Source organism: Chenopodium album, chromosome 18 (assembly GCF_948465745.1).
Source record: "Chenopodium album chromosome 18, dcCheAlbu1.1, whole genome shotgun sequence".
In the NCBI taxonomy this organism is placed as follows: domain Eukaryota; kingdom Viridiplantae; phylum Streptophyta; class Magnoliopsida; order Caryophyllales; family Amaranthaceae; genus Chenopodium; species Chenopodium album.
Genome location: NC_137851.1, coordinates 49,812,354 through 49,835,743, shown reverse-complemented (window position 1 = coordinate 49,835,743; position 23,390 = coordinate 49,812,354). Strand labels below are relative to the sequence as shown.

Below are 23,390 nucleotides of genomic sequence, written 5' to 3'. Positions count from 1 at the left end.
AAATCCATTAAACTTCAACCCCCTTAATACTAGCTTATCTCCTTTCATAATTTGAGCATCATCCATCTTTGCACCTACAAATCACCCATCAAGTCAATTTCAGAGATATATCGTTTTTGTTGTTGATGCAAAGTGTGATGTTTCAAGCATAGCATAGATTAGACGCAAAATAAGAAGGATTTGGACCTTGGTCTTACTTTGGACTATAATATACACAAATCAGAACCCAAATATACAAAAGGGGAAACATTAATTTTATTTCTGAGGTTGAGGTAGTGAGTAGTAGAATAATTCTTAGTAATGCCTTTTTATTCCACAGTCATGGAAGAAGGGAGCTTAGTATCCCAAACCCAAACACTATAATGATTTATGGCGTGATTTCCTTGGCCCATCAATCAACCAAAGTCTAGTAGCAAACGAGCCATTTTATGTTCAACATAAATTTCTTATTCACCTTTAACACTATGTTCGGATAACTATAGTGAAGCAAAAGAGAGGGAGAAAAATAAAGGAATGGGAAAGGGAGATGAGAGGAGGGAGAGGGTGACATTCTATTTTCCTTCCAAATCTCTCCAACAATGGAGGGATTTGTTTTATTAAAAAGGAAAATGGGAGGGAACCCAGGTTTATCATTTTGATAAACTTGTTTTGTTTATCAAATGGCAGTTCTGTAATTATTTTGCTTTGTTTTCCGTGTAATAGCTTTAAAAAAAGTTATTGTTTTTGCTGCATTGCCGGTTGGCAGTCACATACCCTTGTTAACGAAAACCAAACGTCGTTTTGTTGACTCTAGAAACTAAGAGTTACTTTTTAAGTCGTGAGAAACAATGTTGGACAAACAACCACCATTCCCACACTCTTCAATCCATCCATCCACTAGTAGTGAAATAGAGATTGACACTGAGCAAAGGCCACCGGTTTTTAAAAATCGGTGGGGATAAAATGGGCGGGATTTTGAGGAAAGAGTATTGGCGCCGGTTCAAACCGAACCGGTGGGGAAAATAATAATCCCACCGGTTTGAACCGGTGCCAAAATTTAAAAAAAAAAAAAAAACAAACAAACAAACAAACAAACCGCCCCATACCCCCATTTTATAACCCTAAACTCTCCTTTCTCCTCCTTCTCTCGTCATCTCCTTCTCTCTCCTGTTTCTCTCTCTTCGATCTCATTGTTCTCGTCTCCTTCTCTCTCTTCGATCTCATCTCCTTCTCTCCTGCTCTTCTCCTTCGTTCTACTTCTTCTCTCTCTTCTTCTTCGATCTCATCTCCTTCTCTCTCTTTTCCTCCGATCTCCTTCTCTTTCATTTCCACCACCACCAAGACCACCACCGCAACAATAACACCACGAAGTCCGACATCAACAACACCGACAGTTCGATCTACATCAACATCAACAACAATTTCTGGGTTTAATTATTCGAGGTTAGGGTTTAATTTCTGGGTTTAATTAGATTTTAATCGATTTTTCTGGGTTTTTTTTATTTTAATTACTAGATTTTATTTCTGGGTTTTTTTTTATTATTCTGGATTTAATTCGATTTTAATCGATTTAACTGATTTTTCTGGGTTTAATTGATTTTAATCGCTTTTTCTGGGTTTTTTTATTTTAGTTACTGGATTTAATTTCTGGGTTTTTTTATTTTTCCGGGTTTAATTCGATTTTAATCGATTTAACTGATTTTTTCTAGGTTTAATTGATTTTAATCGGTTTTCTTGGTTTCTTAGGTGATTTATGGGTTTTTTTTTACAAAAATTTATTTTGAGTTCATGTATTTTCTGAGTACTTGAAATTTCTGGGTACATGCATGAGTGTTCTGGTTTTTTTTTTAGCTTATAATGTGAGTTTTATTAATTTTAATTTGGTGTTTTAATTGATGTAGGTATTAGTTTATGACTCCACAAAAAAGAATCAAGATGTTGATTTTGGAATATTGATTTAGATGTTGTAATTTTTTTTATTTTTTTTATTTTGATGTTGTAATTTTTTTTTATTTTTTTTTTATTTTGATGTTGTAATTTTTTTTTTTTTTTTTTTTTTTTTTTTTTTTTTTGCTATTGTACATTAACAATTTAATGATAATTATATTTCGGTTGATTATGATGTTGCGTTTCTTGCATTTAATTGTTCGATTATATTTCAAGTGAAAAAACCAAAAAAAAAAAAAAACAAACATGAAATGGCACCGGTTAACCGGTGCCAATTTACTTTAATACCAAAAACAAAAAAAATTGGGGAAGATTTTTGCCACCGGTTTTGAACCGGTGGCTTTTAATTGAAGAATTGCCATCTGTCAAATACTCAACGGTTCAAAACGGTGGCATTGAGGGGTTTTGAACCGGTGCCAATGTTCTTTTTTCTACCAGTGATCTCCTCCATTGAAGTTGCTTGTGAACTCAACCACCAATTCTACCACTATGTTTCCGGCGGCAAAGCCGCCGTTTAAACGAAAACCGTAAGAGAAAATGGTGAAATTAAAGGTGTGGTTAACCCTAAAGGGTAAGGTTTATCATTCTCCTCCATTAAAGATGCTTGAGAGTATGTGTATGCTTCCTTCTCCATTAAAGTTGAGGAAGATGAAAGCCGACTTCATTCATGAAAATAAATTGAATTGTAAATGAGCTTACCATTCTTAGATTTTGCCAAAGCTTCTACCAAGTAAACAAAGAACAAATTGTTGCTATGTTAAACAAATTACCTAGCTCCAATGGTCGATTGCTATGGTGGAACAAGAATGCTGCTATGGCAATTGAAAGGCACTCATGGAGACATGGCTGCTATGGGTAAAATTAAAGGTGGAGAGAGAAAATGTTAATTATTTGCCATGGTTTAACAAGAGTAAAGCCTTCTAACGTCGTCATGTTTCAACGTCAGCGAAAATGTTACTAATGCCCATAACTTTTCAAATGAAAGTACAATAAAGCCCCTTGATAAACATAACATGTTTCTCATATTGATAAACTTGAATTTTCTCGAAAAATGGATCCTTCCAATTCCCTTCCCTTCCCTTCCCTCCTAACATTAAATATCAAGCAAAGGATTATGTATTCCTCCCTTTCTCTTCTCTTCTCTTCTCTTCCATTTCTCTCTATCCAAACATAGGGGAACAAAAGAAAGGGAATGGAAAGTAGACGTGGGCTCATGCTTTCCGTCCAAATCTTCTCAACTTCAGAACAAATTGGTATAGATAAGACATTGGATCCTTCCATTTTTCTCTCTTTCTCTTCCAACAAGTCATATTTAAATGAAAGAAGTTGCATAAATCATTAACTTTTCTATAATCGCAAAATTATGATTACCTCTTTACTTAAATATATAGGATGGTGTGGTTGGTGTCATCTTTGCCTGTGCATTTCATAGTCGTTGCTAGCACAATATTAAAAGAAAGCAAGAGTACAAATGATCAATATCTTTTTAATTAATTTTAGTTATTGAAAATCACAACTCATGGAATTACTTATTATCATTATCTTACACATTGTTAGAGAAAATAAAAGCATATAATAAATGTTGGTTGTGAATTTTATAAGCACATTATCTTGGTGGAATATTTGTTCATGTTCTAGAATCTTTCAAATACATGTGGTTGTGATATGGCTGATATTGCTCCCCATTTCTCTAGATTTTTCTACTAGCTTGTATCATGCAAGCCACTAAAACGAACTAAAGAAGTCTTCACATTGAAAGTAACTAAAAATATGGTTCGTAAATTTTCTAGAACATCATGAATACAAGAATGATAAGGAAACTTCTAGAATATTGTGCTCATTTCTTCCAAGCTCCATCTACAATATAAATATAGTTTATGGAATTCAATCAATAAAAATACACACCAGAAGCCATACCATACACATAAGCCTTTCATTCCTTATAATTCTTTACCAATATACCTTCTCTTTACGAATCCGTTGTTTCTTTTATACTACTCTTTTGTGAGTTCCTATAATGAGGATTTATTTGTATTGTGAAAGGGTTATTATACTCTCCTATTTTATTTCATATAGTGTATTATTTTGGTACTATCATTTGTGGGTTTTTTTTATAGTTTTTTTTTCCAAATATGTCCATTTTTTTTACTACTTGTCTTGTGTTTATTTTTCTCATGATTATTTTCTCAATTATCACATACATCTTTGATTTGCTTCATGTCCTCACCAACCATAACAATAAACTTATTTTTTTTTATTGCACCAATAAGCAAATAATAATTTTTAAAAAAAGAAATATAATTCACCAAAAGCAGCCAACAAGGCATGATTTATTTTATTTCATTTTAATTTGGGAAATAGCAATTGTAAATAAAAGATAACATTATTACATTAAATTGTAGAAGACCTATCAATCTAATCGAAATGGGTCTCCTTAATTTGACATTAACTTCAATCTCAATTAAACATACAAAAATAAACATAGATGTAGCATCTTCGAAAGTTTGACGTTCGGACATAGTTGAAGATTTGCAAAATTACAGGAGTCTTTTTTAGGGCTGGCAATCCCTGACCCGACCCGAACCCGACCCGAAGTTACTGAGACTATGAGAGAAAACCGAACCCGAACCGACCCGAAACCGTACAACCCGAATTAACCCGAATTTCATAATTCATAATAATATCAAGTTTTACACTCTTTTTGATAGTTTCTAAGCATAACCTGAAATCGACCCGAAATCTGACCCGGTTTCACCTTGTAATCAATTTTCGTGACTAAATGGGGTTGACTTGTTTTGTCAACTCTAACCTAAAATATGATTTTCTATAATGGCCTCAAGTAAACGTGTCAACTATAATGAAATAAAGGAATTATATCTCAGAAAACAATAAATCTTAACTAATTAATTTTTGATAATGATTTATTAATAATTTTTGAAACATAGTATAAGCCCTAATCTGTAATCAGTTTCACTATGACAATATTTAGAACCTTAAGTTTGCAAAGACCCTTGCCCTTTTTATACTAATATTCTGACCTCACAAGTTCACATTGTGATGTTAAGAATTCACAAGTGGCCTCGTAAAAACAAGCAAAATTCCCTAGAAACACGTAAAAAAATTTATGAGCTAAAAAAATAATACTAGTACTATCAAATACTATGCCTTGGCAACATAATTTTTATGTGTTGATTGTTTATTACTCCATAGTTTCTTTTAACTATCTCGTTTCACTCCTAACCAGGCGTACAACTGACACAATACACAAATGAATTAATAATGCACAACGTTCTTCATATTGCAGGTCTACAAAACATTACAAAATAACAAATACCGATGAATTTACACAAGATCAAAACTATACAAGCACGCGAAAAATGGCTGCTACATTTATCACTTTGTTCCACAAAATGAAGAATATAGGAGTTGATCCTAGACCAAAACCCAATGAACTAGAATGAACTCCAATTATCTGAAGCTTTCTTGGGTGTTTCAGAGGAGACCTTAAAAGGTCCAGAGGATCCAAAGGGATCTGCATCATCAAACGAAGTAAATCCTCGACTATGGCCACCAAAGCCACTCCTGCTGCTACTTACGGAGTCAAACCTTGTAAGGGTTTCACGTGGTGGAGAAAACCGATTGCTTTCATTCATGTTGAAGGAATCAAACCTTGAGTAATTATCAAAGAGGTTGTCCCCAGCCTCACTATATCTTGGAGAGTTACCAGACTTAGAAAACGATGGTGTTCCTGGCACAGAGTCAACAAAATTGAATGGGCTTCTTTTATTATAACTGCTGTCCCCTTGTGGAGAATCTGTTCTAGGACTTAAACCAAAGCCACTGGATTCAAACAGATGATCACCACGCTGGTCCTGCGAGGATGAAAGAACAAATCCTTAGATGAAAAGATGAAGACAGAAATATACTCCCTACATCCAGTGTCGCATATATTTAAGTAATAGGGATAAAGATAAACATTAATTACTAGTGTTATAAAATGATTAAAATCAAGTCATATCTTTAATCACAAGGTACTGGGACAATGTGACAATCATTTCCGGACAAGGTAAGAAGAATATTTGATCCAACACTAACCAATGGTGCAACCGGCTTACCTTGGAATTAAATCCCCAAACTGAATCTGCATCATCAGTACCATCGAAATTGCCCCAACCCTGGTCATCAAAGCTCCTGTGGAGGACAAAAGAGAAATTATTTTAAAAAAAAATTATTGAATGAAACTGTTGAACAAAAAAGCAAAGAATGGGCAAAGCATACTGCTGGAAATCTGTATCTGCCTCGCTCTTTGCAAAAATATCTGAAAAATCTTGTGATGCTCGAGGTACTGGACTTCCATGTGGGCTTCTTGCTGAATCATCTTCACTATGGGGGTATGCAGATTCACTATCAAAAGCATGTTCACCTTTACTATCAGGGCTATATACATCATCATGAGAGTATGTTCCATTCTCGAATAAAGTGGATCTCGGAGAGGTCTTAGCAGTTTGTGTGTCTGTACTGACCTCCTTGTCAAATTGGAGTCCTGAAGAAATAAAGTGATTAGACACCAAATTTCTTTTTTACTCTCTTTGTGCAGTAAAGGAGAAATTTGAAGCGCTCTAGAAATAATATAATTTGCAATATGAACAACTTCATCAACAAAAGGTAAGCAACAAAATTCCTACAATGCATACCTTCATCATCAAACTTGTCCCATTCTTCATCCCAGACAGCAGCTCCTTCTTGAATTCCAGGTTGCCAGCCTTAAGATTATTACAATATTCAGGTCAGTTCACAATTAGCTTCACTTTATCACACTATAAGCTAGCACTAAACAAGCAAACAATTCCCAACATATGATATAAGGTTGTGTTTGGATATACTCGATTCATTTCAATTGAAAGATTTTAATTTCAGAATTTGAATTCTTAGAACTCAATTCCAAAATATTTGTTTGGGAAATAGTAGAATTTCAATTCCTGGATTTCAAATTCCATTAGATGATTGAAGAAGAATAGATTTTCTACAGATATGCAGGGTAATTAAACATTGAAAAAGTGAATTTATTTAATTAATCACTGGATAATTTTTAATTGAAGGAACAAAACAAAATTAAAAAAAATAAAAAAGAAAGAAAAAAAAAAATTAACAAACAAAATTGACTAATTTATAAATGAACTGAATATCAATTTAAACTTTTGGAACTCTAGGTTCGTCTCCTGGCTGCAGCAAATGTCTTTTGAACCTTTAAAAAAAAAAAAAAAAAAAATTACCAACAAGAGTTGGCTCAAGTGGTAATCAACTTGATGTCACTTAAGGAAGGTCTCGGGTTCAAGCCTCACCGTATGCAAAAACTCTTGTTGGGAGACTCACCCACCATAAGCTAGGTGTGCTACTCGAGTCAGATTCGGATATAGTCGGAGCTAAGCTCCGATGAACCGAGAGGGCAACCTTAAAAAAAAAAAATTTAAGTTTTGGAACATTTTTTAGCGTCAATTTCTTCCAAGAAAAAATCAATTTATGCTATTTTATTTATAGTGTTCTCTGTTTTATTATTAAAATAGCAGTTTGATTGTCTTATGTGAATCCGAAATCCAAGCTTCTACTCAAGATTATAAACCCTAATTTTTTTCCCCAATTTGATTATTAGAATGAAAATCGTGAATTTACCTTCCAAATTAATGAAGAAGTAGCTTAATTTAGATGAAATTAAACCTTTATAAACTTGAATCTTGCTTCAATCGAACAAAACAATCTTGTAAACAACAAAATTTGTGTCAAAATTGTTCAAATAATGGTGTATTTGGGAGGTTGACGGCAGCGGTGGCGGATCTGCTACAATGTTGAGACGGCGGAGGTGGCTTAGGCATTTGGTGATTGGACGGAGGTGCCATGGTGTAGAAGGGAGAATCGTGGTAGCTAGAGAGTGCTGTGATAGTTGAGGGTAATGGTGGTGAGAGAAACAAGGATTTGAAATTACATCAGTTGTATTAGAATTTCAAATTCTTAAAAGCTACAGTTATGTTTGTAAGGGCTTGGATTTGGGCTAAATACAATTCCAAATTCTTGAGTTATCCAAACAAACTATTTAGCCCAATTCCAGAATTTCAAATGAAATCTTTAAATCCAAACAGACCATAATGAAGTTTCAATACATAAGACGTAACTGGAAATTAAGAAAGGGTGAAGTTAACAGAAAAGCAAGATTAAGAGACTCAAACTACCTTTAGGAAGCTCAATCAATGCTGCGGACTTTATCTCTATTCCATGTTTCTTGCAGCGTTCAGACAAAGCTTTTAGGAGCTCCTCAAAATCTGACAGTATCCTATCAGCACGTACCTATAAAAAGAGAAACTCTTGGATACAAGTCTAGCATTGAAAGCAAGATTCATGTGTTAACCATCATAAACTATCTGTTGCACTCTACCTGAAGAATACCGTCCACACTTCCACCTTGTTCCATGTTAATAATTGCTTGCTGCAACTCCGCTTTTCGCCCCTGAATAAAAATAAAGACAGAAATTTGTAAAAGAAAACAATCTGGCCTTAGAGACTAAAATTTTATGCAACAACCAATGTATCATATACTCCTAACAGAAAGCTGTCAAGACATGAGTAGACTCAAATTATAGAAGCAGTTAATTCATTAACGAAATTAAGATAGAGGAATAGTCAAACTTTGTGAAAAAGATGGAGCAATGATATATGAGGAAAAAAACACTCTCTACAAGTAAAAGTAAGGGAATAAAGGAAGAAAGAAAGGAATAGCTGGAACAAAGACATAATAGAAAAATCAGTAAGAAAATGACCCCATTGCATGGAATAATCATAGTACACCTATTGCCTCAAGCACAGCTGCACATGCGAGTAAATTTTTAAGGAAGAAAACACATAAATTCAATTAATAGATACCGTAGATTATAGAAAGAATACACATGAAGACACCTCAACTGCACAACAATTTGTCACTTAAATTTTAGTGCGGTCCAGGATTGCAATAGAACGATATCAAAGAAAGTCGTAGACCACAAAAGACACCAATCTTGCACACATCATGGAATAATCATTTTCATAGGAAGAAAATGTCAATGAAGAAAGAGTTACCTGATATTCTCGGAAATTAGCCTCTTCGATAGTTAGCTTGGAAGCTATCTCTGCTACTTGCTTATATTTTTCTTCATATTTCTTTCCCAGTAAATCCGCCTGAGAAATCACTTTGTTAGATTCATGTGGGTTGAGGGATAATGCAATGTATGAAATTCCCTGGACATATGATTTACCTCACGCTTGTCTGCAGATGCTCTCTCAATGATTTCATTCAGTCGATTATCACATCGACTTTTGTATAGAACCTATAAATAAATCAAAATTGACATTCATAACAATATTTAAAATAAATAAACTAATCACGTAGATACAAGTGCTACTGAAATGCACACTATGGACATAAAAATTCCCAATCCAGTTTAACAACACTACGCAGAGCAGCAGGTATTCTAACGGCGCCTTAAAATTTAAGATCAACATCCAATCAAATGAAAAGTCAAAGTCTCTGTAGAGGTTTCAATGGGAAATTGGACTATCTCACATATTCAGGATGATTTGATCCCTCTGTAAGTGCCCTATAAAATTTTTAACAAAAAAAAAAAAAAAAAACTTCGTATATAAATATATTGAAGCTTGCATCTCAATCATGATACTAGCAATCAAGTTGATTGCTGATATTAGTATCATTTTTTCCCCATTTTAGTTGTCCCTACAAGATTTTAAATGCAAGTAATAACCATTAATATTTCATAAATTAGTGGGACTTTCCCACACTGAGAACAGCATAGCAAGAGATTCCTTGCAGAGTTTTACTGCTATCTACTCTCTTTTTTTTTTTTTTTTTTTTTTTTAAAAAAAAAAAAAAAAAGAAAAACAAGCATTGGGATAATGGTATGACAGTTTTTTGTTTGTCACTGTCTAATTTTATGACCTACCCAGCAGCCATCACTGAACCTAATTACTTGTCAGATTTCGAAAATGAATAACTGATAAACTTTAACAGTATACTAATAGCAAAAGAAAAAGAGAGAGAATAATAATACCACTGTATGGTAAAGTTTATCCAATCAGAGTAAACTTCTACTCAAATTTTAATTCATTAGATCAGGGTATAAGTTATTACTACAGTCCTGCTTAAAAAAAGATACACACATCCAGATAGAAAGAATTGAAGGTTCAGTGAGCTGTGCCAATAAAATTCCTGAAAAAGTGGAAAAAATCTAAAACTTATAAACTCACAAGTTCCTGCATTTTTGTACGGTAGAACTCAAGCTTTTCCCTGGAATCTAGATGTACTTTCTCCACCTTTTCAACCTTCAATTCATGAAACAAAAGTTAAAGATTCTGATGAAGATGAAAACAAAAGGTAAAAACAATTTCAATATTCAAAATAATATAAGCAGTGCTGCTGTCAATGTATGTGTAAGCAACCAATGTCATAATACAACATAAACTGAACAATATTGAAGTAACACAAATAAATACAGTAGTTAGACAAGTAAGATTCCTAATGCAAATTGATTACTGTCTTGCTTTGAAATTGAAATCAGTCAAGTACTTGATTTCAAAGATCTTATCCGAACTTGTATACAAATACTGCATTTGAAGTCAGAAACATTTGAGTCGGGGGAAATGTGATAGATTCTTATGAGCATCCCATACACTACAATAACTAGCATCTAAGTACAAAATATCAACTAGCATCTCATAATTTTTGGCCTTAAGAGTACTGAGAATCCTATTCTTTGCTATAATGTCACCAGAACCTCCAATGTCTGTATGAAGTGGAAACTGCTTCAACCATGTGCATCACGTTCTCCCCACAGTTCATGCATCCTCACCAGACAGCACATTCAACTTATAAAAGCTATGTATTCATAAATCAGGGAGCACTTAGGTTTTATATCATATTAATGAGGATAACAGATTTAGTACAGAGTGATCACTTCTCAGAGTTCTCATATGTGAATTCGATACTATGGAGTATTACATAGAACTAGTGCGCTGCTCAAATTTTTGCATAGGTGTGTCCCTTTATAAACTGATGAATTGCACAGGAAACAAACAAACAAAATATTTCCACCAATAGCTTTGTTTTCTCAAGAAATTAAACAGCCTTGTAAAAAGCTGTAGTAAAAATGTAACACTCTAGTGGTTACTTACTTGTATTAATATTAAGTTATGCAATAAAGGTGTGATTTTTTGAGGAAAATGGGCAGCTCTTTGATTAATATGAAAATGGCAGTAACAAAACAAGGGTAGCTTGAGGCTACTAGTCTCTGATTTTAGTACCTTTAGGGCACCACTCTCTAGCCTAGAAATTACTATGATCTTGCCTACCTAGCACATCCCACTCTCCCTTTCTTATATATACATAATCTGCCAAAAAGAAGAAAACAACAAAAGTTGTTGTGGCAGCTGTCAAGGCTCCCCCCTGATTGGATGATGCTGCTGTGCTTGGTGACTGCTCTCTGCTTGCTGTGCATTTCCTGACATTCCATTTTGCTGACCCCTCCTTCTCCTTCTAGAATAAGTAATCCAATCATGACCCTTGTTGAGCCTTGAGTCCGTTACATTCCCTCCCCCTAGAAGACTCACCTTGTCCTCAAGGTGAAAGGAAGGAAAACGCTCGTTGATGAGGGAAGCTTCTTCCCAAGTGGCTTCCAACAGGGGCAAATTTTCCCATTTAACCAACACCTCCTGGTGAGAAGGAGAGCTGCTGGATTTTCTGACAGCCAGCACCTGCTCTGGTTCTGCCAGCAGCTCCAGTTCTGCTGTCAGCTGAGTTGGTATGGTAGGACTCACTTCTTGGCTGCCAAGTGCCTTCTTCAATTGAGAGACATGGAACACAGGGTGTACGCGACAAGAGTCAGGCAAACTCAGCTTATAGGCCACATTTCCCACGCGTTGCTCCACCAGAAATGGCCCATAAAAACGCGGAGAGAGCTTCTCGTTAGGCCTCTTAGCAAGAGATTTTTGTCTATATGGCTGTAGCTTAAGGTAGACATAATCTCCCACTTGAAATTCGACCTCCCGTCTCTTTAAATCAGCATTTGCCTTCATTCTTTGCTGTGCACGAAGCAAGTTCATCTTCAGGTCCTCAAGCACCCAGTCCCTTTCTCGTAGCCAAACCTCCAAGCTATCCACCGGAGTTTGACCTTTTCCCACCTTAATTAGCTTCGGAGGATCCCTTCCATAGACCACTCGAAATGGGGTAAACCCGATTGATTCATGATGAGCGGTGTTATAAGCAAATTCAGCCCAATGCAACCATTTTCCCCAAGATTTCGGCTGTCCATTCACGAAGCATCTTAGATAGGTTTCCAAGGTCTTATTGACTATTTCCGTTTGACCATCGGTTTGTGGGTGATATGAGGTGCTTCTCTTGAGGTCCGTGCCTTGTAGCTTGAACAACTCTCGCCAAAAAATACTCATGAAAATGCGATCCCGATCCGAGATTATGGAACTAGGAAACCCATGAAGCTTGACTACTTCCTTAACAAAAATGGCAGCTATAGTGGCAGCGCTATATGGGTGTTTTAGCCCAATAAAATGAGCATATTTGGAGAGTCTATCTACCACCACCAAGATAGAATTCATCCCCATTGAATTGGGTAGACCCTCAATGAAGTCCATGGAGATGTCCTCCCATATGGCTTCGGGAATGGGTAGGGGTTGCAAGAGTCCCGCAGGTTGCATTTGAGAGTGCTTCGCTTGCTGACAGATGGGGCAGCGTTGCACATGCTCCCCTACATCCTTCCTCATCCCAATCCAATACCACTCCGAAGCAATCCTCAAGTAGGTTTTAGTCTCTCCTTGATGTCCTCCAATAGGGCTATCATGATACTCTTGCAAGAGCTTGGGAATCAAGGTGGATGACTTGGGAATTGCCACCCTTCCCTTAAACAACAACCTGCCATTCTCCATGGTATACCCCACATACGGCCCCCCTCCTTGCTGCACTGCTGCTGCTATTTTCCCCAAGAGGTCGTCCTCTTCGATTTCTTTTTCCAACTCCTCCCACTTAACACCTTGGACAGTGACCATGGCTGCCATTTCCAGCTCCGAGCCACCCCTCCTAGAGAGGGCATCCGCCACTCTATTGCTAGCCCCCGGCTTAAATTGAATTTCAAAGTCGAAACCCAATAATTTGCGCACCCACTTTTGATAATCTCCTCTTACTTCCCTTTGCTCCATCAAATACTTCAAACTATGTTGATCCGTCCTCACCACAAAATGACGGCCTAAGAGATAGTGGCGCCACTTAACAATGGCTAAGCAAATCGCCATTAGTTCCTTCTCATAGGTGGCCTTTGCTTGCGATTTAGGGCCCAATAACTTGCTGTAAAACGCTATAGGCCTAGAGTCTTGCATTAACACCGCCCCTAAGCCATAGCCCGAGGCATCGGCCTCTACCACAAACAACTTGCTGAAATTTGGCATCGTTAGCACAGGGGCAGCCACCATAGCAGCCTTGAGCTGCTCAAATGCCTTGGTTGCTTCGGTTGACCACCCAAAATTATCTCTCTTAAGTTGTTCGGTCAAGGGTCTAGCTATTTGAGCATACCCCTTAATGAACTTACGATAGTAGCCGGTTAACCCCAAAAAACCCCGCAACTCCTTCAAACTCTTTGGAGTAGGCCACTCCACCATGGCCTTGACTTTTTCCATGTCCACCGCCACTCCACTTTTGGACACCACGTGCCCCAAATAAGCTACTTGCTGCTGCCCAAATTCGCATTTCTTGAAATTCACCACCAAGTAATGTTCCTTGAGTAACCCCAACACCACCCTCATGTGCTCACGATGACTCTCTATGTTGGGGCTATAAATCAAGATGTCATCGAAGAAAACCAACACGAATTTCCTCAAGTGTGGTCGGAACACTTCATTCATCAAAGCTTGAAAAGTGGCGGGAGCATTAGTAAGCCCAAAAGGCATTACCAAAAACTCATAGTGACCCTCATGGGTTCGGAAAGCGGTCTTGGGTGTATCCTCTCCCCTCACCAAGATTTGATGATAACCCGACTTGAGGTCGAGCTTGGAAAAAATGGCCGCCCCATGTAGCTCATCCAAGAGCTCATCGATAATGGGAATGGGGTACTTGTCCGGAATTGTTTCCCGGTTTAAGGCACGATAGTCTACACAAAAGCGCCACGAGCCATCTTTTTTTTTAACCAACAAAATCGGGCTTGAAAAGGGGCTCACCGAAGGCTTGATGATTCCGGCCATTAACATATCCCTAATCATCCTTTCAATCTCATCTTTTTGAAATTGGGGGTACCGGTAGGGTCTTACACTCACCGGATTGCTTCCCTCTTTCAACACAATTGAGTGTTCATGTCCCCTCTTCGGTGGTAACCCCTTAGGTTCAGCAAAGACACTTTGGAATTCCTCCATTACATCCCTTAACCACGGGGGTGGTGCTGCCGCCCGTGGCTCGGTTTCCCCTGCACTCGGGTTTACCTCCACATGGTTGATTTCTACCCATAAGCCTTCCCCTTCGTGCCTTAAGGCCCTCAACATTGCCCTAAGCGACACCTTAGAATGCTCTAACGCGGGATTGCCCACCAAAGTCACCCTCCGATCACCCACCATAAAACTCATGATATGCGTTCTCCAATTATGCGTGACCGAACCCAACTTCTCTAACCACTCAATTCCCAAAATCATATCAGCACTCCCCAATTTCAGAGGCAGGAAGTTTTCCACCAGCACAAATCCTCCATTCAACACCACCCGTACCCCTGTACATCTCCCTTTTCCCCCAATTACATCACCATTCCCAAGAGATACTCCAAATTCGCGGTCCCCGCTCACCGGAATACCCACCTCCGCCACCAACACCTCTGACACGAAGTTATGTGTGGCTCCGGGGTCCACCAATATCACCACGTGCTTCGGACCAACCCTCCCTTCCAATTTCATAGTTTTCGGCCTCGAAATTCCCACCAGAGAGCAGAGGGTGGCTTGTTGAGCAGGGGTTCCAAAGGTGTTAATGAGCCCAGATCCGACAGGTAATTTGGATCCAGATGACCCAGCTGCGCTGGTGGTGGGTCGACCCGATCCGAAGTAACCGGGTGGTTTCCTAAACCCGCCGACCCGATTTCTCTCTTCGGCCCGACCCGCGATCTCCATAGCTTGTTCTAGGTTAAACGGGTTCATGAGTCTGACGTCAGCCTTAATGTCGTCTTTAAGTCCTTGTATAAAATGACCCATCATAATCGTTTCGGGAATGTCTTCCAACGGCGCTGAAAGTTCGATGAATTTCTTTCGATACTCCATGAAAATCGTCTCCTGGCTTGCGGCGAGCCACTGCTCGTGTAAGCTCCCGGCGTGAGTTGGCCGGAATTGACGCAAGATCCGCGCCTTCATGCTCTCCCACGTAGCCATAGGCCTCCTTCGATTTTCCCACTGGAACCACCTAAGCGCGTCCCCCTCCAACGCCGAGACGGCCGCCTGCATTTTCTGTTCCTCCGTGAGATGGTAGTGGAGAAAATATTTCTCCCCTTTTAAGATCCACCCATCCGGGTCCGCGCCTTCGAATATGGGCATATCAAGCTTCCTCGGCTTCCACTGGTAATCACCTCCGCCGTTATGGTGGCGATTCTCGTGGTTGTAGCCTAGCCCCTGTTCGTGATGCCTCTGATTCACCAGGTTTCGCAGCTCTTCAAAGAACTGGGCTTGTGTGGTGGCGTTCGCAGCGGTCTGAGCTTCCTGCTGCTGCCGGAGTAGCTCAATTTGATTATCAAGCTTCTCATTGGCCTCACTCAAGGTTTTCTTAAGTGTCTCTTCTTGTGTTTTCATTGCCGTTTCCGGGGCTTGCAATCGAGTTTGAACTCCAGCCATTTGCTCATCCAGGTTATCACACCTCTGTGTTGCAGATGTGACCATTTTTCTCTCTCTCTCTCTTTTTTTTTTTTTTTTTTTTTTTTTTTTTTTTTGAGAGCAGAGTACGGAGTGGTGGTTTCCGGCGCCGGTGGTCGCAGGACCGCCGCTCTGATACCACTTGTAACACTCTAGTGGTTACTTACTTGTATTAATATTAAGTTATACAATAAAGGTGTGATTTTTTGAGGAAAATGGGCAGCTCTTTGATTAATATGAAAATGGCAGTAACAAAACAAGGGTAGCTTGAGGCTACTAGTCTCTGATTTTAGTACCTTTAGGGCACCACTCTCTAGCCTAGAAATTACTATGATCTTGCCTACCTAGCACATCCCACTCTCCCTTTCTTATATATACATAATCTGCCAAAAAGAAGAAAACAACAAAAGTTGTTGTGGCAGCTGTCAAGGCTCCCCCCTGATTGGATGATGCTGCTGTGCTTGGTGACTGCTCTCTGCTTGCTGTGCATTTCCTGACATTCCATTTTGCTGACCCCTCCTTCTCCTTCTAGAATAAGTAATCCAATCATGACCCTTGTTGAGCCTTGAGTCCGTTACAAAAAAATTAAAAAGGCCACTGCTAATTCTTACTGTTCTTAGATAACATTAGAGCAGATGTATAAGAAGAAAAGGCTGGATAATCATAAACAGATTAAAAATAAATTTTGTAGCTACATAAAATGAAAAACACCAAGGGAGCTGCCCTTAAGGTCATGAGGACATGGAAAAGTACTATCATAGAACATATATCTACAAAGATATAAGAGCCATGAAAGCATTTAGTGCTGTGTAATTTGCAGGATCAAGTAATCAAAAGATATAATAGAGAGACGCGAAGGGAGGATCACTTGTGGACAAAAGGAGGGCATGAAAGAAAAAAAAGGAAAGGAAAAATGTCCTCGGACCACCAAAATGAACTGTAACTAAAAGTTAACAAACGTCAATTATCACTCAAAACCTAATGCTTGACTCCAATTTCCAACAATACAAAATCCTAAAAGGCTTAAATTTCAGCTATAAAACCAAGAAATGTCAAGTATTACCGACGTAATTAGCATGTTGAAAGCCAATACCTTATTTTCGGCATCATTTGTTTCTAGAGCACTTGGTTGCAGCAAATCCTTCTCACCATCACTAAAATGGTTTGCTTGGGAATTATCCAATACAGATGCTCTTGACTTTGGCTGCTGGAATTGCATGGTCATATCAGGCTGAGGAGCTGAATTCATGACTGGCCTCAAACCAGCTGCACCAGGTGAGGAAGCAGCGCTTCCCTGTACTGGCCTGTAACCTAATTTTAAAAAGGGACCACTAAGCAAAAATAACACGAAGAATGAAAAAAAAGACATGAGATCGGAAAATTAGAGTGTTGTCAACCATACCAGTACCAGATGCTGCTCCCCATGCTGCATTACCATGCGATGAATTTGGAAGACCTGACATCCGCACAAGAGTTTCATCTAACATAATGCTATTGGGAAGTGAAGCTGGAAGGGGACGCCCTTCTCTATACCGCTCCATCAAATACAGGGCTATGCAGAACTCCCTTAATGAAAGCATGCTGTCATTATCCTGGTCAGCTAAGTCCCACACCTGCTTTAAAACCTCTGAGAAATAAAAATTGGATCATACGATGAGCAGAGCATATATACAGATTACTAGAGTGATTGTCTCTACAGCTATAGACATAAGACAGAAAAAAATACATGAAGTATGTAAGAAGGAGTAATATGCTTATTTTACATCAATCAATCAGGAGTAACATACAAGCCTAACATAAAATATGCATTTGCTAACTTCCTCCAGAGGCAAATTTTGCACAGATGATATAAACAAAATCCAGCATATAGCATACAGTCCTTGAGTTTCTCTAAAGAGCAAACTTGCCAGTTCCCACCTTCTATAGAATGAGGAATCCTATCTGTCCTCTGTGCAGCGCTGATGAGTGCATCCAGCACCTTTGTCAGTTATCTCAGGGGTTGTTCCATCATAGTCCATTGTTTTAAGATACTATCATGCTTTGCATTTAATAATAATATGATGACCCTTGCCCACAATCTTTTTTAGAGGAGAGTGGTATCAGACCCTAAAGCGATTTCTGGTAATATAGGTGGTATGTATACATGCAGAAAGGCAAGTTAAGCATTTATGAAAAAAGAGAAAAAAATATTTTTTAAAAAAAAATTATTAAATGAATAAATAAGTTTCTCTCAGGATTGATAAATTTTTGTAGTTAACCCCAAACAAACTGCAACACTATTATAACACCACTCCCTTAAAATTATGTTTGGTTATCATAACTCCAAAAGTTCACATCAAAAAGTCATCCTATCATTGAAAGATAGCATTAAACAATAACTGCTCTAGCCCCAATATTCATCACCATCACAAATTCACAATATAGGACATCTTAGAAAAGGCATCATTATTTTCATTCTTATTTCAACGTATATGGTTTGAATTTATTATTGTATATTACAGCTTGGTAACCTCTTTGTTTTCATGCCATTGAAATCAATATACTTCATTACCCAAAACATATTTTAACTCACTATCTTTATATCCAACATATTGAAATGTATCTTGGAATTCAGACAATCTAAGCCAACAATATGATCCTTATTGCCAAACATCCCAATTCTTCCAATAATCTGTCTTTAATAACCTGAGTATTACATTCACATAACTCCCTTGCTTCAATCAATAGATCTCCATTTCACAAGAATCAGCATTAAGACTAATACTAAAAGATACCAACCTTACACCAAAGGAGGACTAAGAAAACAACATCAAGCTCTAACAAACATAGTAACACTCAGGCAAGAAAGCTAGATAAAAATCAAATCCTCTACTTGTAGATTTTATGATCGTATCTACAAAACGTAGATGGAGAAGTGACGCTCAAAATGGAAACTTTACCAAAGCCTATTGAAGTACTCAACAATGCCAAGTCAACAGAATTATGTTGATTTGCAAGCTTTGCCAAACTACTAAAGGGAACCAGCTTCCAAACTTCAACAACCCAATTCTCATTATTGCTTCTCCAAAATAGGAATAGAATTAGGGAGGATCGTGCGGTGGTCATGCGCCTTGCCAGCTTGTTGGATGTTTGAGAAATCTGTAAATGGGTGTATCTTGTGGCCTTGTTCGACTCTAGGCAGCAACCAAGGGTTTTCTACTTCCCTTACATCAACTCACTAAATACTTTGGTTTAATTTCTTAATGCCAACACCTTGTAGAGGTCAATTGCCATTGCTTTTCTTGTAAATTATTTTAAGGAAAATGATATATGGTTTGGATATATGAATCTAAAAGTGGAAATATTAAGTACTAATCCAACATTAATTACACTAATCAAAACAAGATTTTGACATGAATTTCTAATCTTAAACTAATTAAGGAAGTACATTTAATGTTTATAGTGCCCTAAGAGCAGCACTTAATCACATCTACCTATTTTGTCCATTTATACAAGGGAGCAACTTGGGATTATATCAATTGCTTCACTCTCTACCATTGAATGAATTACTCATCAACTTATTAAAGAAAATTATATTATCTAACCATTAGCTTTAAGTGAGGCTTCTAAATCACCACCTCTCCTCCCCACCCTTGATAAATTTTAATTAGTATTCATATTACAATTTGCTCTACAGAGCAGAATTACTTTTACGAAATTCCCACTCATTCAATCAATCAATCAATCAATCAATCAAAGCCTTAATCCCAAAAGTGGGGTCGGCCTCGACATATTGAATCAAAGAACTACATTGTATTCAAATTGAGAGGACAAAGAAGTATGAAGTGATTGTGTAATTCTCCTGATGCTCGGAAATATTGCACCTAATAGTTGTGTCGGAATTTTCTCATTTGAGGTTGCCTAGGCCCTAGCTTAAAGAATGAGACTATGGAGAGGGGTCAATCATCTACAAATCTTTACAAGGATATTTTGGAAGTTTCAATCTCTTTAAGATCAGTAGTAATTCTTTAAAGCACATCCAGCAAACTAAAGTCAAATCCTCTTCCAACCATTTGAAATTTGATCCCCATACTGAAGAAAATAAATATATCCAACTATCCAAGACAAAGCTGAGAGCATGATTTTGAAAATTATAATTCATATCATCATATTCTTTATAAATTAATAAATCTAGCAATTTTTATTTCCAAATCCTAAATCTAAATTTCTTCATCAAACATCGCAACTGACAGCTGTTAGCAGCAAGAAATAGTGAAGCAAATATATAAACCTGATAAGTGGAGAAAATAATCCAAGGGCCATGCCCTGATAAGTGATAACAATAAAACAGCAAAGCCTCAAATTTTACATTGCGAAAATTAAGCATTCACGGGGAAATGGTGAGAGATCATATACAGAAATGTTGAAACCAACTGCTACACTGGGAAATTCATTTTATTTTTTTAAATAAAAATATTATTCACTTAATTTGGAAATCTCAATCCCAAGAATAAGAACAGCAGTTTACCTCTTGGCAGTCTCCAGCTCAGGAACAGATTACGTGCCTGTTGACCCGTGATTTTTCCATCTCGATCAGTGTCCACCTCTGTGAATACTTTGGTATATTTTTGTATACCTGGAGTAGTCATCTTTGGCCATGGTGGCTGGGATTGTTCTAGAGTAGCCTTAACGGGTCCAGGTGAAACACCAGAGGAAGTGACTTGAGGTAAAGACTGAGACAGATTCGAGAAAGCTTGTGCCTGATGTGGCTGACCACCACCCACAGGCTGATTCACAAAGGCACTCTGTAATGAATCAAGAGAATTTGATCTTAACGGAGCCTGTGTTGAAGAGGCTACAGGAACGATTGCCGATGAAGTTGTTATGGAGGATGCTGGGGCTGAAGCAAACACAGGAACTATAGCTGAAGATGTTGCTGGAGAAGCACCTGGTTTGGTCATTGAAAAAGCAGCAAAAGGGTCACCTCCAGAGGCAGCAGTTGCTTTAGAGCTATCGTTGGCAGCTTGGGGGGTCACTGGCATATTTTGTGGGGTAGATGTAGTGGTCCCCATATTAGAAACTTGCGATATTTGTCCATAAAGAGCCCCACTCATGTTTCCACCCATCCAATTGGCTGAGACACTAGAGTGTGGATGACCAGTAGTAGATGTTCCTGAACTTGGAACAACAGATGGAGCCATTCCAGAACTTGGGACACCAGGAGCCGACATTCCTGGGCTTGGAAAACCAGGGGTCGACATGCCTGAGCTTTGGAAACTAGGGGTCGACATGCCTGAGCTCTGGAAACCAGGGGTCGACATGCCCGAGCTCTGGAAACCAGGGGTCGACATGCCTAAGCTTGGACGACCAGGAAATGACAAATTAGAGTTTGGAACCCCAGTTGATGAGACACCTAAATTTTGAAGACCATGACCACTTTGAATAGGATGTGAAGCAGAGCTAGAAGGCAGACCTTGAGCAGGCCTCGTCAATTGGTTCCCTGGAGATTGGAAATATTGCTGCTGCATGTTCTGGTTAGGTGGTAAAGGCCCTCTATAACCAAGATTTTGTGGCGCTGTAGGCATCCCAGAACCCATCGACATTGCGGGTGAATTAGGCACAGGAGATGCTTGAGGTGTAGCGGCAGGAGGTAGATTTATTTGTGGAGGAGGGATCCTGGCTGAAGCTGGTCCATGCAATGCTGACCTCACAATCTCAGGAGTCAGTTCTCGCTTAGACTGTGCCACTGTTACCAGCTTTAGTGCATTATAAAACTCTTGACGACCAAGGAAACCAGCACGATTCTGATCGGCATGCATCCATATCTACAACCAATCGAACGAACACGCATCAGTAGCTATTTCAGTACACAATTGTTGGATACTTGGATCATTGACAAAGTAACTTTTTTAACCTCCATATCAATACAGGAGGAAGACTAACTTCATTACTAGATGTTCACATCATTAATTCTAGCATAAAAACCTATAACCATATACTTCGTAGAAAAATGCCTGGTCTATACAAATTTTCACTCAAATCGTGACCTCTCACCTCTCGGAAGCTATAAACTTTATTTTCAACAAAAGGGTTCAATCATGGACATCCATCCTATGATTCGTAGTATAGCTAGTCTTTAAACCTCTTACGACAAGTCTACTCAACATTGGGGTTGCGGTCCAACTCAACCAACTAATCCATAAAATTGCTAGACTTTTCTCAAAATCTTAGCAAATTAAGCTAGGATATAAGATAAATACTCGTAAATAACTAAATATTCAAACATATAACATGAAATTGTTCACACTAACCACAAAGAATGCATTATCAAAAAAAAAAAAAAATGCACCCAAAATTCAGAACTAACCCAATTTAATCAAATTCTAAAAATAACTAAGCTCCCATTTGAATAATTCACATCACATTTACATTAACAATTCACATCATCAACAAATATACAAATCCCAGTTCACAAATAATGCCCTAGAAATTATATACCAAGATTGAAAAGACAAATCAAAAAGAGCAAAACCTGAGCAAGAACTTGTTTATTCAACCCAGATCCTTGAAAAAAAGCGACAGCTTCAGCACCACTAATCCGACCATCATGATCCAAATCTGCCCTTTTAAAAAACGCCTCAAATTGATCCATATTTCCTGCTCCTCCTTGATTTTGACCCGCCATTGTCAAATCTTCAAACCCGGAATTAATCGAACTAAATAATTAGTACATAAAAAAAATGTGAAAATTGAGAGTAAAATTTGTGAAATTAGGGATTTAAAACTCTCCCCAATAAAAGAGATTGGGGAAATTGAAGGAGTCGGATGGGAAATGAAGAGAGAGAGAGAAAGAGTGAAGAGTAGAAGAAAATGAAGAGAGAGAAAAGTGCACAGCTAATCAAGCAATTTCGGTTTGGAGCATTTTTATCAAATTTTCAGATCACTGCATTTTCGCTCTATGCTTTCATGAAAAACTAATACGTAGTACGGAGTACTTCTATTGTCGTGGGTTGTTCTTATTTGTGTTTTTTCCACGGTATTTAAGAAAGTCAAAAGCTAATGAGCGTTTCGGAGACGCTAGATAAGGTGAATACAAAATAGAAATTCTTGTTAGCAATATATGATAAGTTTTATTAGCAATAAATGATAAATTTTATTTTAGTAATTACGTTTAAAATTATACTCTAATTTTCAGAAAATTAATTACATTCTACGTAAATAGCACCCACTTTTATCTTTAACCTATGTAAAAGTCCCAAGCATCAAGGCTGTAGCACGTTTACTGTTCCTTATGAACAGAGAAATGACGCATTTACCTTCAGCCCCCTTTACTGAATTGCTCAAATTTCCAGGGTTAGTATGGTCTTTTCTGTTTTGACATTCCAGCTGTTTGTTATCGGTTGCTACGTCGACACTTTCTCCATTTCTGTTTAGCATTTTTGACACACATTTTCTCTACTTCGCTCGTTGTTAGCTATATCATCTTCCCTTTTTTTTCATTTTTCCCTATTATTCATTCGTTACTTGCTGATTTCGTATGTGCTTTGCAGCTATTAGTTTGATGGCGAGGT

General features: G+C 37.9%; 1 protein-coding gene across 1 annotated transcript; it reads right to left on the bottom strand.

Annotated features, from left to right (window-relative positions):
- Positions 1–5,092: 5,092 nt before the first annotated feature.
- Positions 5,093–22,808, bottom strand: LOC145592508 (uncharacterized). Its single transcript, XM_081648988.1, has 13 exons — positions 22,352–22,808; positions 20,348–21,644; positions 17,243–17,467; positions 16,934–17,151; positions 10,213–10,287; positions 9,207–9,278; positions 9,031–9,129; positions 8,354–8,425; positions 8,151–8,265; positions 6,621–6,689; positions 6,205–6,469; positions 6,042–6,117; positions 5,093–5,798 (listed from the first exon to the last, which is right to left on the bottom strand). The coding sequence occupies exons 1-13, from the start codon at positions 22,502–22,504 to the stop codon at positions 5,379–5,381; spliced, it is 3,156 nt and encodes a 1,051-aa protein (XP_081505114.1). The 5' UTR covers positions 22,505–22,808; the 3' UTR covers positions 5,093–5,378.
- Positions 22,809–23,390: the final 582 nt, after the last annotated feature.

Excerpts from the sequence above, each read along its gene's own strand:
- LOC145592508 (XM_081648988.1), bottom strand. The coding sequence starts at position 22,504 with ATGGCGGGTCAAAATCAAGGAGGAGCAGGAAATATGGATCAATTTGAG. Across the intron at positions 21,645-22,351 it reads ATAAACAAGTTCTTGCTCAG|ATATGGATGCATGCCGATCA; the intron begins GTTTTGCTCTTT and ends GATTGGTTGTAG. Across the intron at positions 9,130-9,206 it reads CATCTGCAGACAAGCGTGAG|GCGGATTTACTGGGAAAGAA; the intron begins GTAAATCATATG and ends GTGATTTCTCAG.